At 42.1% G+C, this 19,109-nt stretch overlaps 2 protein-coding genes across 3 annotated transcripts in view; both read left to right on the forward strand.

Annotated features, from left to right (window-relative positions):
- Positions 1-19,109, forward strand: part of LOC148676326 (chymotrypsin-like elastase family member 1) — a 99,053-nt gene that overhangs the window by 4,790 nt on the left and 75,154 nt on the right. The gene's annotated exons all lie outside the window — the stretch shown is intronic.
- Positions 1,968-19,012, forward strand: LOC148676327 (histone H3-like centromeric protein A). 2 transcript variants are annotated; one of them, XM_088606324.1, is made up of 7 exons: positions 1,968-2,186; positions 5,189-5,303; positions 15,168-15,247; positions 15,584-15,704; positions 16,809-16,924; positions 17,319-17,393; positions 18,210-19,012. In XM_088606324.1, exons 2-7 carry the CDS (start codon positions 5,204-5,206, stop codon positions 18,339-18,341), a joined length of 624 nt encoding a protein of 207 aa, XP_088462450.1. In that variant the 5' UTR covers positions 1,968-2,186; positions 5,189-5,203; the 3' UTR covers positions 18,342-19,012. The 2 variants fall into 2 exon arrangements, with proteins under 2 accessions (XP_088462450.1, XP_088462451.1); XM_088606325.1 differs by lacking the exon at positions 1,968-2,186 and adding an exon at positions 3,449-3,710.

A 19,109-nucleotide genomic window follows, 5' to 3' on the forward strand; every position in this document is an offset into this window, starting at 1 on the left:
AAAGGCAGAAATATACAGTAGACATGATAGAGCAAGAGACAGATGATGATGTTTCTTCTTTTTTTCTCTCCTTCTTCTCTATCTCTTCTTTGTCTCCTCCTTCTGTTCTTTATCCAGTGTTTTTATGTTTTTTGTGTGTTTTCCTTTATTCAGTAGTTTATTCAGTATGAAAAATGCAGTGTATGTTTGGCGTAGTTCACCTGTTTGAGAGAGTTAACAGCCCATACCCCCCAGTATTGTGAGAACTGACCCAGGGCATTGTTGCAGGGGTGGTGTGAGGGCTATGAGAGAGTCCCAGTTGCGAGACTTATATATGCTGGTGAGCTGACGAGTGTGAGATTAGGTCTACCCTTCCTCCTGAATTTCTATTATAACTTTCTTACACCTGTGGTTTATTATTAACCACAAAAATTCTCCAGAAAATGTACTTTGATCCACTGGGATTACCTGTCTCTAATGTCAGCTTCAAGGGGTAAACATCCCTGCTTGAACTCATTGTTTTTAAATATTGAAAAACCCCAGCTTTTTTATTATTCTCCCCTCAAAAAATATTGTCCTCAATAATTGCTTGTATCAACATGCCAAAAGGGTGAAGGAAATGTAACAGATTTTTGCTTTACCTTTTATACACAGTGTTTGAGAGTCACTATAGCCTTCCTAAGGCACGGGGGTGCAGTGGTATCATCGCACAGTGAGTCCCTGGGTTCAGTTACCTGTGCTATCTCTGCTGTTGGTATGGAGTTTATATGTTCTCCCTGTGTTTGCATGGATTTCCAGTCGGCGCTTTCCTCTCACAGTCCAAAAACACACTAGTTTGTTAATTGGTTTCTGGAAAAATTGGCCTAGTGTGAGTGTGTGTGAGTGTTTGTGTCTGTGTGTGCCCTGCAATGGACTGGTGTGCTGTTGACAGTATTTTTAGCTCCCCTGCGACCCTGAACAAGATGAGTGGATGGATTTTGCCTTTCTATTCAAAGACTGTGCTTTTTCTATTCTTTCAATTTGTTTTGCTTTTTTTGGTTTTGAAATAAATAATAAATGTCCCTACAAATTGCCTGACAAACTGGGTGTGTTGGTGTGCCAGGTCCTGCCTATTTTGGTTCTACACTTCCACACCCTGAGACTGATTCTACTCTCCCAAACCCTGACACTGTTCCTTCTCGTTATGGAGTTTATATAACAAAAGTTCGGGAGGGATGACAACAACCACATTCAATCGTTCCAAGCCGACAGTAATTAGCAATCACTCCCTTCGTCCTTCCTCCACCAAACGCTATAAATACCAACTTGACATCTCTCTCCCTCGCGTGTGACTTTTGCATCCCACCTCCACCCCAACTCCACCTCTGCAGCTGGTACCCTTGAGGGAGGTTGACCCTCAGCCAAGGAGGTTAAGCCAAATATCAGCTCCATAATAGTTCATTAGGCTTTGATCTTGGGTGTTGTCATTCCTAGTGAACATTCTTAAACACTTCTCTGCCCAGGATGTTCTTTCCTGCTAAACTCTTCTCAGTCCATCTATTCCCCATCCATACAATCCTTAGGTCTACAGACAATTGTGCCGTAATAGTAGCAGTCTGTCTCTTTCTAGCCAGAGTATGAACGGTTTTATTCCCCGTCACAAATTAGTGTTCATCACTCAAAGATCAATTGAATCCATTCAATCTGTGTATTTATGTTGTTTTATGGTTTTATTTATTACTATCAATTAATCTGTGTCCAGTGGCAGCAGATGAACTCATGGTTTTGCTACTCTAATAATTCTCTGTATGGGGGTTTTATTCAGAACAATTAAAAGAAATAACTAGTCAGTAGTTCTCATCAGTATGAGAACCGCCCCTTGCTGTCTGTACTAAACCTAGTTCACTTCACTTGCAGCTACTTCTTCTGAAATCATTTGAGCTCCTGTAAAAAGGACAGTTTTGCTGGAGACACTGGCGTGCCAAAATCATTTTCAAACTTCAAGCTAATTTTAACTGCGGTTTCAAATACAGGGGCTCCAGATCTCCAGAGACGCTGTAACACACAGTCGTAATCCTGTCACTCATAATTTATCCCTGACTCTATTTGCCAAAAGGCGGTACTGGAGGTGGGGGGGCAGAGAAGTTGATTGAATGTTATTTGAGTTACGGTATTAGTGGCAAGTAGGGAAGCACGCGTGATTAGCAATTTTATTTGAAGAAATTAAGGTAGGAATACTCAAAATAAGTCCAATATTAAAGTTTAATTTTAGTTTAGATAGTTCTGTTACAACCGCAGCGTCCGCTGCTGCCAGTTTTTCTAAATAAACTTTTGTTAAGTTTTATCATTGTTAATTAAATAATTATTTTTACTGTCTGAGTTTGCTGGCTTGCAGTAGCTAGAAATTAATATTTCGATATTATTTAAACGTAAGAGTTCATCAAATGAACCATATGTACGACACATTTCCATCCTGGACATCATAGTCAGTTTTTTCTAACGTGGTGGTTGCTTTTAATACAGTTTACAGTATAATAAGACGTACATACAAATCAGATATGAAATTATTGACTCCCTCTGACTTTTGCACTGAAAAGACAGGTGCAATACTGTAGTTTTGACCTTCGGTTTGTGTGCAAATACGAAAGGCTTTTCTAATGACGACATCGAAATAAGTTGTTTTCATTCGGATATAATTCTGCATTAAAAAATCGTACTTTTTTAGGAAATCGCTGGATTTGCAAAATGCATGAGCCAATTAAGATGCATTAATTAATCTTGATGTTAATGCATTGCTGGCATATTTACGAGACGTACTGTGATTGATGCAATATTGGAAATTCTGCAAATACTTTCTTTGCATTTTAGAGTAGTCTAAGAAAACGCTGTGCTCATGACGCCATAAAATAATAACAAGGAATGACTTATTACCCTGTAGCTTGAAAATGTAAAAGATAATCTTAAAGTTGTTTGTCATGATTCCATCCATATGTTCTGTAAGTAATAAAAAGTGAGCGAACAGCTGATTTACATGGAGTGACAAATAATAACAACAAAATGTATTTTCTGTTATTGCTGCTCTCAGGGTAAGGTCATTTTTCCTGTTCTAATAGGATCGGGCTGTGAATCCGGCCTGCTGCATATTTTCAGGGCGACCAGAAACGACCCAATTAAATTAATAAATTAATTAATAAAGAAAGGGTTTTTTTATTTTACAGCTTTATTTTATTTTAATGCACAGTGTGTGTTTGCATACCTGTTGGAGTAAATTAGGAAGCACGTGCAGTGCAGTATGTTTGCATGTCTTTCCGTGTGTCTGGAAAAGGCAACCTCACTTAAATAAAGCAAATATTTTTATAATATGTAAATAAACATTGACAAAAAGTATAGAATGACGCAAGTTTTTCTTCTAATGTGAATGATTTTATTTTTTTATTTTTATTTTATCGCTTTACACATTCTTTCTACTCTAGCGTTGCCACTAGAAAAAAGAAACAACAACAACACATGTCTTTTCTGTTATTGCTTCTGTCAGGGAAAGGACATTTTTCCTGTTCAAATACAGGGGCTCCAGATCTCCAGAGACGCCGTAACACAGTCATAATCCTGTCACTCATAGTTTATCCCTGACTCTATTGGCCAAAGGGTGGTACTGAATGCGGGGATGCAGAGAAGTTAATTGAATGTTATTAGTGTATTAGTGGCAAGTAGGGAAGCACGCGTGATCAGCAATTTTATTGAAAGAAATTAAGGTAGGAATACTCAAAATAAGTCCAATATTGAAGTTTAATTTTCGTCTAGATAGTTCTGTCACTACAGCTCCGACACTGCTGCCAGTTTTTCGAAATAAGCTTTTGTTAAGTTTTATCATTGCTAATTATATCATTAATTTTACTTTCTGAGTTTGCTGGCTCGCAGTAGCTAGAAATTAATATTTCAATATTTTTTAAATGTAGGAATGAGTAGCTTCATCAAATGAACCATAATAACGACACATTACCATCTTGATTTGGACATCATAGTCACTTTTTTTCTAATGTGGTGGTTGCTTTTAATACAGTTTACATTATATTAAGATGTACATACAAACAAGATATGAAATTATTGACTCCCTCTGGCTTTTGCACCGAAAAGACAGGTGCAATACTGTAGTTTGTTCCTTCAGTTTGTGTGCAAATACGAAAGGCTTTTCTAACATCGAAATAAGTTGTTTTCATTCGGATATAGTTTTGCATTTTACAAAAATCTTACCTTTGTAGGAACTCGCTGGATTTGCAAACTTCTTGAGCCAATTAAGATGCATTAATTAATCTTACAAATTAAAGTTTTTCTTCTAATGTGAATTATTTCATTTTTTAAGTTGTGGAAGCACTTTATATCACTTTACACATTCTTTCTACTCTAGCATTGCCACTTGAAAAAAATCACTAACCGCGCAAAATTACTTCGAACACAGTGCGGCCTGCGATTTATAACAGTACACAAAGTATACCACTAAGTATTCTAGAAAATGCATTAAAAATAAATATAAATTCATTTTTTGGGAAACCCTACGTCTGCATCATTGCAAATAACCTCCTGTGTATTCCGCAATCATAAGAATACAGTAACTTTAACATTTAACAAGGGTAGTTTGTGTGTTGTGTAATTGTCTGAAATCAGACGGGTTCCATTGAGTTTCCTGTTTAATGAAATGCAACAATACATTCTAAAATTTTTCCAAGAAAAAGTAAGTCAGATATAGAGTGAAAATGGTTTAGGTAGCATTAAAGTTTTTAAGGCTATGCATGTGTAAAGTAGTATCATTGTTGGCAGGCATTCCATTTTGTCATGTGTTTTAGTTTGTACTGCATTTCAGACTTTAAGCCAAGTTAGACCTAAATGCTTTTCTACCTTAATATTAATCTTTTTTATCACTCTTGGTAAATTGCATTCATATAATCTATTTTCTGCTACTTCTCACACCTTCTAAAATGGGTGAGAGTCTGCAGGTTGAAAACCACTGACAGAACAGTATTGAATGATATACTGGCTTGTTCTCATGTTGGTTTTGGTAGGTTTGGAGGCAGGCATGTGAAAGGGGGGGACAAGTGATGTTAGTTTACAGATATAATTGCAGGGCAGGGCTTGTTAATTCATCTTATGTTTCCTGTTCAGGCAAAAATGGCTAGGTTTCCTTGTATCTGGTCTAGTAGATCTGTCTTGGGATTTGCTTTCCATGTCTACTCAGGCTCAGCACAGCAAAATGGTGAATCCAAGAGCTTCTGCACGCAAGAGGAAGGCCGTGGCCCCTAAGCGCCAAGATCTCCCCCCTCCTTTACCACCCCAGCGATCAGAAAGACCAGGTCATGATTTACTTTATGATTTTAGCAGTTCCTGTTTTAAGCCAGCACGTGTAGATGTCGGTTCTCTTCTGACTCCTATCACTGAATTTGTAATATTCCATTTGATCACTCCAGTGGTATCATTTGTATTGGTTATCTGTCACATCCTTTTGCAAGTGAGCGTCTGCAAGCTTAATAGGAAACACATTGGTGGATATGTGAGCACAAACTGTATTTACACATTTGTGTCTATGGTTAGTCTGTTGCCTTGTCTCTCTTTGTGGTCAGTGCATTAAATGGTCTGTGTTATAGAGGGAGAGTGTCACGACCACCAGGCAGTCAAGACCGACTCTTAAGCGAGCTAATCATCACCAGCAGCGGGTGATTATTAACAAACGCCGCCGCACGAGTTAAACCACCTGCACACACTCCACCGTGCGGTGCGCAGTGCTATTTATACCATCTTCACTTGCTTCCCGCTGCTCGGTATTGAGTCTACTCCTTGAGAGCTTTACCTGGCGTTTTTTCCTGTACCTCGTTTATTCTGGTTATTGGACTCCCCTTCTGCCTTTTCGACTTTGCACCTCCCCTCTCGCCTCGGACTGTCTGCTACCGGAGTTCTCCCTGGATTACTATTTACCTTACGCCTTTTGACCACGACCTTGCCTCTCGTTATGTATTGTTCGCCTGCCTCATCTATTACCCGTGCCTGCGTCTGTTTAGGATCCTTGTATCTTCCCACCAGGGATTCCTAACAGAATACCGAGCCAAAGATGGATCCCGCGGACGCACAAGCCTTTCGCTCACTTTTCAATCGCCATTCCCAAGCTCTCACCCAGCTTCAGTCTTCGCTCCACATTCTCTCCAACCACGTTGCTAGCCTTCCGCCCTCCCCTGTCCCTTCGCCTCCAGCACAGACCACTGCTCCGATCCCTGTGACCCTGCCCACCACTCCCGTAACCTCGCCGTTTGTTCTCCCAGAAAGATATGACGGCAACGCCACGGGCTGTAGGGGTTTTATTGCACAATGCTCCTTGGCCTTCCAGTTGCATCCTGAGCATTTTTTTTCTCCCCGGGAGCAGATCGGTTTTGCCCTTTCCTTGCTCACTGGCAAGGCTCTGGACTGGGCAGCTGTGTTGCTTGCTAGGGGAGATTTTCAGTTTGCTGATTTCCAGCTTTTTGCTGACCGGCTCCAGGCACATTTTTCTCCGGTCAACCCGGACCTGACTCATCTCCGGCTCGCCTCGCTTCGTCAGGGTGATGGATCTCTGAATGATTATGTGGCTGAATTCCAAGCCCTCGCCACGGAATCTGACTGGAACCCTGAAGCCCTGATTTGCCTTTTTTCTAAGGGTCTCTCTGAAGATCTAAAGGACCACCTGGTGCTCTCACCACTTCACAACCGCTCTCTCGAATCAGCAATCGCTCAGGTGGTTGAACTGGACACCCACATTCGGCTGCGGAGAGCAGAGAGTCATGCTGGAAGCAGTCCTGGCCGTCCTGAAGGTACTACCCACATGGTGCCCACTCTGCATCATGCACCCCTTTCCTCGGAGGAAAAGGAAAGGCGCCGTCGGGAGGGACTGTGTCTCTATTGCTCTGCACCTGATCACCTTCTCTCTGCTTGTCCCTTGAGACCCCCGTATCCCTCTCGAACCCTTCCGCAGCCTGCTGTTAGAGTCAGTAGTACCGTTTTTTCTCAAACCTCGTCTGGCCCTTTATTCCCAGCTGAAATTTCTTGGACTGACTTACACCTTCCCCTTTTGGTTTTTGTTGACTCGGGGGCAGCGGGGAACTTTATGGACGCCACTTTTGCTAAGAAGTGGGATATTCCCCTGGCTCCGGTCTCACCCCCGATCTGTATTCAAGCTCTGGATGGATCCCCGATTGCACCTGGACGGATTACCTGGCAGACCGTCCCTCTCTCTCTAACAGTTGGTGCTACTCATGTTGAGGAAATTTCACTCCTTCTCCTGGACTCGCCTGCCTACCCAGTAATCCTGGGTCTTCCCTGGCTCAAGAAGCACGATCCCCACATCTCCTGGGACAAGAATGAGCTCATTGCCTGGAGCCACTCCTGTCATGTCAACTGTTGTCGTCAGCCGGTTAAGGTTGCTGCTGCAGTAACCTCTATGGAGGAGCACTCTCCCATCCCGCCCCAATACAGGCATCTGAAACAAGCCTTTGATAAGCAGAAGGCTCTTTCGCTTCCACCTCACCGTACCTGTGACTGTGCTATAGAGTTGCTCCCTGGAACCCTTCCACCCAAAGGACGGATCTACAGAGAATCAGGCTTTACAAAATTATATTAAGGAGGCTCTGGAGTCAGGATTCATTCGTTCCTCCTCTTTTCCAGCCTGTGCGGGTTTTTTCTTTATTGGGAAGAAGGACGGCTCCTTGCGGCCGTGTATTGATTACAGAGGACTGAACTCCATTACGGTCAAACATCGTTACCCCCTGCCTTTAATTCCAGCCGCTTTGGAGTCCGTACGGGGAGCCTCCATCTTCTCGAAGTTAGATCTACGGGGGGCTTACAACCTAATCAGGATACGTGAAGGGGATGAGTGGAAGATGGCTTTTATGACCACCCATGGACATTATGAATATCAGGTGATGCCTTTTGGTCTTGTTAATGCCCCGGTGGTCTTGTCTTCCAGTCATTCATGAATGACATCTTTAGGGACATTATTGGGAATTTTGTTTTGGTTTACCTGGATGATATCCTCATCTTTTCTGCCAACCCTAGGGATCATGTCCACCACGTCCAGGAGGTCCTGACTAGACTCATTAACAACAAACTCTATGCCAAGCTTGAGAAGTGTGTTTTTCACGCCTCAAAAATTAACTTTCTGGGTTACATCATTTCCCCCCTTGGTGTAGAGATGGACTCTGCTAAGGTGGCGGCCATCAATGACTGGCCAGCTCCTCGTAACTTAAAGCAAATTCAACGTTTTCTAGGTTTTGCCAACTTCTATAGACGTTTCATCCAGAACTTTAGCTCCGTCGTGGCGCCTATCACAGCACTAACCCGCAATCGACCAGGCTTGGGTAAATGGAACCTGGAGACTAACCAGGCTTTTTTACGCTTAAAACAACTCTTCAGTTCGGCACCACTTCTACGACACCCGGATCCCTCTCAGCCATTCATTGTGGAGGTTGACGCCTCAGCCTATGGGGTTGGGGCAGTCCTCTCCCAGCGCCACGGGGATAAGCACATTCCACATCCCTGCACCTTCTTTTCAAGGAAGCTCTCCCCCGCCGAGGTTAATTATGATGTCGGTAATCGTGAACTCCTAGCTATCAAGCTGGCCCTGGAGGAATTGAGACACTGGTTGGAGGGGGCTCATCACCCCTTTGTCATTATCACGGACCATAAGAACCTGGCCTACATTCAGTCGGCCAAACGCCTCAATTCCCGTTAGGCCCGTTGGTCTCTTTTCTTTTCTCGCTTTAATTTTGTTATCACCTATACGCCTGGCTCTAAGAATGGGAGGGCTGATGCTCTCTCTCGGCTCCATGATCCCCCGGATCTGGACTACACACCGGAACCAATCATTTCATCTAACAGAATCCTCGGGGCGATCCACTGCTCTATTGAGGATCAGATCAGACGTGCCCTCAACGGAGCTATAGTTCCTTTGTGCTGCCCGCCGGATAAGCTTTTTGTACCGAAAAATGGGTGATTTTTCTTCCTCGTGATCAGCTCAGAATCTCTGTGTACGCTGTAAGGTTTTTACTTCTTAATTAAACGTTTAAAATACACGAATTTCATAAAGACAACACACGTTTCAAAGAGAAAAAATCCCATTCTTTTCTCTTCCTGTTGTGTGAAACTCATCAGCAGGTCTTTTTTTCCCAATCAGAGGCTCTGAAAATAGCGTACCGCCCACTGCGCTCCGTCAGAGAGGGGCGCGGCACCGAGAGAGGGAGGAGGCGCGGAGCTCAGCAGCACAGAACGAACGTTCTACTGCCTGGAGCGCTTATGGCAGCGATCGCGTCTGCATTTATAACTTAGTTTTTAAAATTAATCAAGCAATATGAAGCATCTCTTTTTACTTTTAAGTCACTTAATTATCATTAAGCACAGCTTTCTCACCACCTAGACTACTTTTTGATACCATCCTTAGACAAAGCAGAAACTTCTTGTTCTGTCTAATGACATTACAAGTGGAAAGATTACAGAATTTAATCGTCTTTAAATTTGTTACGTTATACATTTTAGAAACGTTTCATCCATACAAACACCACAAAACTATTCTCGATTGTATTTCTGAATGGTATGTTATCACTTAGTTCACTGTTTTAATTACACCTAATTAAGAAAGTTAGGTGTTAGCATAAACTATTAGCAATCAATATTAAATTTAGCACTGTAATAAGTTGTTGCACTTTCCCCCGCATCTTGTAAAAATATATTTTCATTGTTCAAATATACATTAAATCTGACTAATTAAATATAATTCAAAATATTTTGCTAACAATGTTAACTGTTTATAAATAATAAATTGTATTAACTAAAGAGTAGGATGGCACAGTTGTTAGTATGCTTTTTGTTTTGTTTCTTTTTCATAAATACAACAGTAGTACCTGATGTCTCAGCGCCTTTCAAAATTAAATTATGCATGCAAACCTGTGAACTAGAAAGATAACTAAGATATCCATCCATTTATAATGGTGGCAAAGTGGTTAGCATTGCTATCTTGGAGCACTGGGGTCCTAGATTCAATTCCTGCCATCCTGTGTGTGTGGGGTTTGCATGTTCTCTCTGGGTTACATGGTTTTTCTCCATATGTGTGATATGACTCCCTCTCGCACTCCAAAACATACTGGTAAGTTAATTGGTTTATGGGAAAACTGGCCCTGGTGTGTGTGTGTTTGTGTCTGTCTGTCCTGTGATGGACTGGCGCTATGTCCAGGGTGTATTCTGCCTTGTGTCCGTTGCTTACTGGGATAGGCTCCTAATCCTCTGTACTGGATAAAGAGATTAGAAATGGATGGAAGTAAAGGCACTGTGTGGATTGAACTATACTCAGTGTTAGAAACCCACTATGAAATGGCAGCATCTCACTGAGAATAAAATATTTTATAGTGCTGGCTTAAGTAAACAGCCTTTCCACCTCTCTTGCACATCAGTATCCATACCTAGTTATTTAAACAAATTGCCTCTAATTATAAACATCTTAATATGCTGGCTCTGTGGATCCGCATCAGCGATGTTTGCCCATTCCTTCAATTCATGTGCATCCAACACACAGTTCAATGCTAGCAACTACTCAAAATCTAAAATACAATCCTCATTTCAGTATCTATGTAAACATACAGTCTGTTAACTTCATCATCTTCATCAAAAGTATGCCTAACCCCATTAGGAAGTGTTCTTGTTATCAGTGTATTCCTCAGCTATCCCAAAATTATCTTCTTACCAACATCTCTAGTTTTTTATCCTGCAATAACTCAGCCAACACTTAAATCTCGAAAAGCTGCTTGTGTTCATTTCTTTAAATCACAATATCATGTGTAAATACTGTCCATATAATACTCTGCATTGTGGCATAATAGTTTATTTTAAAGGGAACTAGTGAAACTAAGAACTAGAGAAATCAAGAAAGGCTTTTTTTTCTAGAATTAATAAATGCACATCCTGTTCACTGGGGAAATTAAATCCACACTGAGCAATCTTCAATATGTTCAGAATATGACAGCGAGAATCCTATCAGGGATGCATTACACCTGTTTTCAAGTCCTTGCATTGGTTACCTATCAGGTTTCGAGTCAACTTCAAAATCCTCATCCTCATTCAGTACCTACAGTATATGGCTTATTATCTGTCTACTCCCCACCTTTGTCCGTCTGACTCTGGTCTTCTAGCTGTCCTCAAGAACATCTACATTCTGTGGGTGACAGGGTTTTCTCTAGCTGCACCCCAGAGCTCTCAATTTGTATTCCCAGTGATATCAGTCACGTACCCTGAGTGCATTTAAATCTAACCTCAGAACCTTTCTTTTCAGAAGACTTAGTGTCTGTATCTGCTTCATTTTCTAATTTTGGTAGCACCTCTAACTGCTTGTCTTTCTTATATGTATTTACTTTGTAATCTGTGGTCCTTTTATCTGTTTTTACATCTACTGTATTGCTTTGAGATGCCACCTTTAATGTTGATATATCAAATAAAGTTTTTTATTATTGTTATAGAGAAACATGATCAGTTTTCCCTGGTCCAGATAAAAAGATCTAAAGCATACTAGTTTGTCACTCTTCTCATTCGCTTTGCTAAATAACTTTTCATACTAATCTGATCAATCTAACTGCCTGTTTTCTGTGCTTTCTCTATCCTGCTAGATTTGCAATTATTCTGAACATTTTCTTCTTGAAATAACTCATTTCTAAATACCTTTTTTCACTGTTAACATCTTGCAGCAAAGCTGCGACAAAATATACACTTAGCACAGTTCATCCTGCTACCAACATTGAATAACAAAATCTTAAGATTTCTATATTTATGTCTTTATTTAGTGGTTTCATTAGTGACAAAGGCTAAACTTTCTTGGAAAAATGTATTTTATGTGTTGCAGAAAAAACTGACTTGCTTTAACAAAGTATGTTTACAAATCCTTTCACCTGGCAATCTACCTGAATGCCCAACTATCTGAGAAGCCCTCCATGAAACCATGGTTGCTATTAATTCATTTAGGGCTTATTGACAGAATTGCTGTTTTTTATGCATGCTAATTTTCTGATTCCTCACTCTGTTTCATGTTTATAGATAAGACTTTATTGATCGTGAAGGGAAATTGATGTACATGATGAACATGTTTGCATGTTCTTTTGTAACATACACCTTTTTGTGATTTTTTTTGTATATCTAAGCAAGTGTTCCTGCATCCCTCTTCTGCACTTTAGTCATGGCTTTTTTTCTGTTTGCTTTTTTCAAAGCAACACCTGCTCCATTTCTAAAACTTTTTACTCATGTGCATTTTTGTATTTTTTACACCTCTAGCACTTTAACATCCTGAATTTTCATTTGCCTTAATTTGTAGAATGAACTTGAGTTTTAGCCTAAAGAAGTTTTCATTATCTTTTGTTTCTTGTCCTACAACTGTTATTATTGATCACCGAATTATTGTTCTTAACATGACTTCATTCAGCCTTTCCTGAACGTCTATGACAGGCAGAGAGAGTGCTGTTTCTGGTGCGATCTTTTGCAGCTGACATTTCACTGTTTTAAACGAACAAGAAATTAGATTGCTCATAGATCACTTATCCTATATAAACACAGCGTAATTGCCCTCCGAAAATCCTCTTTTTCTTGTTCGTTTTAGAGACCTTGATCGAAACTGATTTTAGATGTCAGAAAGGATTTCTTTTCTCTGTATTTCCTACATTGCTTTGTCGAGATTTTAACTTTATATCTAGGCTCAGATTTCAACTATAAATCGTACAGTAATTAATAACAGTAAATACTGATGTTTTGCGCCCTCTTACCACAAAAATATATATGTTTTGTAGCTGGGATGAACTTTATTTCATACGCGTAGCTACTGCGATTCGGACACGGACGGTTAAACATGGCGGCAAATCAGACACCCAGAGGGGGGGGGGGGGGTGCGTCTTCTCGCCTCCATAACTAAAATGCCAAATAGGAGTGGCTTAAGCGACATACACAGTCGTGTAACTGACAGTTTGAGGTAGCCTATCGTGTAAATTTCGCTTTGTTGCTGATAGGTTAAGCTTTCGAAACTCTGCCCCAAAGTCATGTGACTGATTTTTCGCCCTGTTTCATTGGTTAAACGCAATGATCACAAGCACCACCATGGTAACTGGGATGTGTAGTTTTTAATTCCGTTTGAATTATAACTGTACGTACTGTCTTCGTATTTGGCCAGGGCTTTAAAGAGAGGGCGCGCCAAAAATTTTCGGTGCCGTCGTCTCCGCTTTAAAGGTACCCCCGTCGCGGAAGAATTCGATCTCGGGACGTTTGCCCAGCGTACTAACAGAATCCTCGGGGCGATCCACTGCTCTATTGAGGATCAGATCAGACGTGCCCTCAACGGAGCTATAGTTCCTTTGTGCTGCCCGCCGGATAAGCTTTTTGTACCGGACAACTTGCGTTCTGCTGTCCTGCAATGGGGGCATGACTCCCGGTTTGCAGGCCATCCCGGGTGCACACGCACTCTGGACCTACTCACCAGAGATTTCTGGTGGCCTTCCATGCGATCAGATGCTGCAATGTACGTCCGAGCTTGCCCGGTCTGTGCCAGGATCAAGACTCCGCGTGCCAAGAAGACCGGTTTACTTCACCCTCTTCCGATCCCACACCGCCCTTGGTCCCACATAGCTGTGGACTTCATTACGGACCTTCCTAGCAGTCAAGGTCATACGGTAATCTTGGTGATCTCTGATCGTTTTTCCAAGGCAGCCCATTTCGTCCCCCTCCCAGCATTGCCCACAGCCCAGGAAATGGCGTCACTGTTTGTGCAACAGGTCTTTAGGATACATGGGTTGCCCGACGATGTGGTCTCAGACAGGGGACCTCAATTTGTCTCGGCCTTTTGGAAGGCGTTCTGCCAAGCTTTAGAGACCCATGTATCTCTGACTTTGGGTTATCATCCTGAGGCCAATGGTCAGGTGGAACGGACCAACCAAAGCCTCCTTACCTTTTTGAGAGCCTTCACCTCCAACTCGCAGGATGACTGGTCATCGCTACTTCCCTGGGCAGAATATGCCCATAATTCTCTTACCTCCTCCTCCACAGGTCTCTCTCCCTTACTCTGTTCTCTAGGTTATCAACCCACTCTCATTCCTGTCACCCCTCCAGACACGGCTGTGCTGTCGGTGCGTCATTATATTTCCAAGCTGCGGAGGACCTGGAGAATGGTGAGGACAGCTCTCACCAAGTCAACTCAGCGCCAGGCCAAATTCGCAAACCGACACCGCAGACTAGCCCACCGTTTTCGCAGAGGACAGTTTGTTTGGCTATCAACAAGGAACCTACCTCTACACCTGCCTTCCAAGAAGCTCCGGCCTAGGTATATCGGCCCCTTCAGGACACTCTCCCGGATCACCCCAGTTACCTTCCGTCTTGCACTTCCCCCCACCCTCAAAATCTACCCGTCTTTCCACGTCTCCCTCCTGAAACCCTTCTACCACTCACCTCTTGCGGCTCCCCAACATCGCCCGCCACCCCCGCGTCGCATTCTGGGGCACCAGGCATATACAGTCCACAAGATCCTCGACTCTAGACGGAACCGCGGTACCCTTCAGTATCTGGTTGACTGGGAGGGTTATGGCCCTGAAGAAAGATCTTGGGTTCCGGAGAAGGATATTTTGGACCCTATGCTAATCAGAGACTTCCACAGGGACTATCCCGATCGGCCTTCTCGGGCGTCGGGAACCGCCCGTGAAGGGGGGGGTACTGTCACGACCACCAGGCAGTCAAGACCAACTCTTAAGCGAGCTAATCATCACCAGCAGCGGGTGATTATTAACAAACGCCGCCGCACAAGTTAAACCACCTGCACACACTCCACCGTGCGGTGCGCAGTGCAATTTATACCATCTTCACTTGCTTCCCGCTGCTCGGTATTGAGTCTACTCCTTGAGAGCTCTACCTGGCGTTTTTTCCTGTACCTTATTTATTCTGGTTATTGGACTCCCCTTCTGCCTTTTCGACTTTGCACCTCACCTCTCGCCTCGGACTGTCTGCTACCGGAGTTCTCCCTGGATTACTATTTGCCTTACGCCTTTTGACCACGACCTTGCCTCTCGTTTTGGATTGTTCGCCTGCCTCATCTATTACCCGTGCCTGCGTCTGCACAGGATCCTTGTATCTTCCCACCAGGGATTCCCAACAGAGAGATGCTAATGGACAAAGTATGTTTCTTCCAGGGACCAGTGCTATGATGGAGGTCAGCCCGGTCCAGGAACCTACTAACAAGCAGCTACGCAGGGGCCCTTCCACCAGAGCAGTAATGTCCTTTGCACTTCAACTGGGCACCACACAGGATACACACACACTGGATAAACTACACACACTCTGGATAGACACTGGATACACACACACTAGAAGCACACACTCTGGACACACACACACTGGATTAACTGTACACTCACACTTGATACACACACTCTGGATACACACACAAAATGGATAAACTGTACACTCACATTGGATATACACTCACAATGGATACATACTGTACACACAGTGGATACACACTCACAAGGGATAAATACTGTATTTAGCTTTGCCTGTGTCCAGTCCAGTACATCTGTGTGTAGATTGATTGTTCTTGTCTACACAGACTCAGCAGAGCAAAATACAAAATCAGGAAAAACCAGGTTCTGCTCGTAAGAGGAAGGCTGAGGTCCCTCAGCACCAAGTTCCTCCCCCTCCGCCACCACCCCAGAAATCTGACAGTGCAGGTCAGTGCGAAGCTCCACCACTGTGTTTCTGTGTGTCTTCATCTGCCTGTCTGTCCCTCTGTGTCTCAGTTATTGTATTGGCCTCCCTTCAAATTTTAGTTCAGGGTTATTGTCACGTGTTCCTGAGTACAATGAAATGCTTACTTCCGTGTTTTCCTCAAACATGACAAATGACATAAAATATTACATAACATTGACAGAAAATGACATAACAAATTACATCTCAATTCTTGGAGACAATAACAGGGTAGCAGCTATTATTTAACAAACATTTAGATAGCAAAGCTATGTGCAAAGTTCAGCAGTGGCTGTAAATTCACTCTGCTTTCTGATTCACAAATTCAAAGTTGTGGTTGTGTTTTGAGTTCAATGCAAAACAGAGGGGTGTAAGTGGGTGGAGAATTTAAGAGGTGGAGTTTAGGAGTCTTATGTCTGTGCTGTAGAAGCTTTCTTTGAACCTAGAGGACCAGGCTCTTATAAAAAGTGCATTTCCAGGGTGGTTTTGATCCTTGATAATTTTACTTCCCGTTCTTAGGCAGTGCGTGGATACTGCATGGTCATGGTCATGCATGGCATGGTCATCTGTCACTTTAATCATTTAATTTTTGTAAAGTCAGCTCTTGCAATAAAAAAATCAGTACACACACAACTGAATGCAAAGTGCTGCTCCTGTAAAGGTCCTTAAATTTGTCTTTTTTGTGATCCAGTCATACAATATGCCATGGGAAAATAATTGTGAGCATATGTCAGTTAACCACTGAAGTACACTAGTCATTGCCAAGCCTGGCCACATACTGTAGGTTGTGCATTATACAGTATAGTTTGACATTCTCTTCATATTTTCTTTTGAGGCAGGTAAATCTGCTAACCTTATGCTTTGTAGGAGTATATACCCAACCAAAATTGTGTTTATCTGAACAGCAGTTACTTACTTTTGAAATATTGGAATAAACAGATATATGCGATATATATAAATCTCTAAATTTATGAAGAAAAGTGTGTGACTGATATGCGAGTGCAGACTGTATGTGTCTATATTTTTGGTTAGTCTGTTGCCTCATATCTTTGTGTGAACAGTGCATTAACTTATTTGTTTTGTACAAGGGGAGAAGCCAGTGAAAAAGCGTACATACCGTCCAGGGTCCCGCGCTTTGATGGAGATTCGCCGGTACCAGGAATCCACTAATCTGCTTCTACGCAAACGCTCCTTCGCCAGATTGGTAATGTCTTGTACACACTCATGCTACACAAATAGTGGAAATACAGTAAGGCAGTGCACTGTATACAATGGACTTCTTTATTGTATGTTTTCTTGGTAACAGAAGAGCACTGATGCTGACAATAACTCTGCATGCTTGTCTGGTATCATTGTGTTTTGCTACCACAGTCCCACTACCCGGAAGCAGTGAGTGAGGTGAGGAGCAGTGAAGCTAAAAAACAAAGTAGAATTAGTAGGAGTTTAACTCAAGTCGCTTACTTGTGTCTCTCCACTCAATTCTAGAAGGTTTTGTGGGGGGGTTTTAATCACCAGCAGCTTCAGACATTTGCAGGGACATTAAATAGGACCATTTAAGCCTTGATTGATCTGCCGCTAAAGATGTTGTGTGGTTCCAGGTACGCGAGGTGTGTAAGCAGATGTTTCTGATGGATTACAGATGGCAGGGCATCGCTATCACCGCGCTTCAAGAGGTGAGACTGTGGGTTTACCTTGTGGTCTACTGTCTTTGAGTTTAGTGGTACTTTACTGTCACTCTACACCATTGACATACTTGTGTACTTGAATTTATATTTACATCTACATCAGATATGAGTATACATATAAAGATTCACATTTAAATTGTTCCAGAAATGGCCAGATCCCATCACATCTATTGCCTGTCTTTGTCTGCCAATGCATGGTACAATATACCTGAAGCTGTACCTGGTTATCTGTACAACGCAATGTAATCACCCAGGAATCTGAGCCCTCTACTGCCACCTATCGGACTGTTGCAGCAGACCTAGTGTCTTCTGTAAATTACTGATCTTACTGTGATTGTTTTTCCACATATCAAATGTGGTTAAATGTTCCTGAATTGTTAGCCTTGAGACATAAATTAATCTTGAGCTTTGTTATAGGGAAATTATTTCGTTTAACAGTTTAAAATTATTTAAGGATCTTGAATAATTGTGAACCGTGACATATTCCAGTGGGATAGACTGGCATTCCGTCCAGGGTGTGCACTGCCTTGGGTCTTTCGCATGCTGAGATCTGGCTCCCCTGTGACTCTAAATTGGAAGAAGCAGTTGGAAAGCAGATTGATGAGTGGAAATATACCATGTTTGATGTACTGACTACTTGACACATTTTTTATGCTCACATCATCTGCTCCTTGTATTTATATAATATGAATGCAATACGTGAGCCTTTGCAAAATCCAGGTTTACCAAATTGTTGTGGTCATTTTGTCTGTCTGTTGGGAAATGCGCCCGGTGTCTCTGATCTACACCTCTGCCCTCTCTTAGGCTGCAGAGGCGTTCCTAGTGCGGCTGTTCCAGGACTCCTACTTGTGCTCATTGCATGCCAAGCGGGTCACCCTGTTCTCCAAGGACGTCCAGCTGGCCCGCCGTATCCGGGGTCCTGAGGACCGCGTGTGAGGAGCCAGTCCAGCACTGTTCAGCAGGATGGCCACAATGTCTGGATATTTGTCAGTTGTTACAGGTGTTGTATTTCCACAAGTTCTGTTAAGTTGGAAATGATTATGTTCGATTTTTGAGCTCCTGTTGAAAACTTTTCTATGTTATGCAAAGACTGTATTTGAAATTGTTACAGTATGTTCTGTTGTTTGAATTTTTATGATGTTGAAATAGTGGCTTGAATTCTGTACCTAAGAATACCAATAGTTTTCATTTGCGAGCACTTTTCAAAGTCCTGTACTATAACTCACATAATACTGAACCTGTTACTGACTTTTCAAGAAAAGACACATTGGAAATGGTAGTTTTAAGTAGTATGTGGGAAAACAAAATGTATTTTCTGTTATTGCTTCTGTCAGGGTAAGGTCATTTTTCCTTTTCTAATAGAATCGATCTGTGAATCCGGCCTGCTGCATATTTTCAGGGCGACCAGAAACGACCCAATTAAATTAATAAATTAATAAAGAAAGATTTTTTTTATTTTACAGCTTTATTTTATTTTAATGCACATTGTGTGTTTGCATACCTGTTGGAGTAAATTAGGAAGCACTTGCAGTGCAGTATGTTTGCACCTCTTTCTGTGTGTATGCATGGTCTGGAATTCGTGTCTGGAAAAGGCAACCTCACTTAAATAAAGCAAACATTTTTATAATATGTAAATAAACATTGACAAAAATTATAGAATGACGCAAGTTTTTCTTCTAATGGGAATGATTTTATTATTTTTTT

This window comes from Lepisosteus platostomus, chromosome 2 (assembly GCF_059453375.1).
Source record: "Lepisosteus platostomus isolate fLepPlt1 chromosome 2, fLepPlt1.hap1, whole genome shotgun sequence".
NCBI lineage: Eukaryota > Metazoa > Chordata > Actinopteri > Semionotiformes > Lepisosteidae > Lepisosteus > Lepisosteus platostomus.

Coding starts and splice junctions, on each gene's coding strand:
- LOC148676327 (XM_088606324.1), top strand. CDS start 5,204: ATGGTGAATCCAAGAGCTTCTGCACGCAAGAGGAAGGCCGTGGCCCCT. Junction 5,304..15,167: donor CCAGCGATCAGAAAGACCAG/GTCATGATTTAC, acceptor TGTTTCTTCCAG/GGACCAGTGCTATGATGGAG. Junction 16,925..17,318: donor AACGCTCCTTCGCCAGATTG/GTAATGTCTTGT, acceptor GTGTGGTTCCAG/GTACGCGAGGTGTGTAAGCA.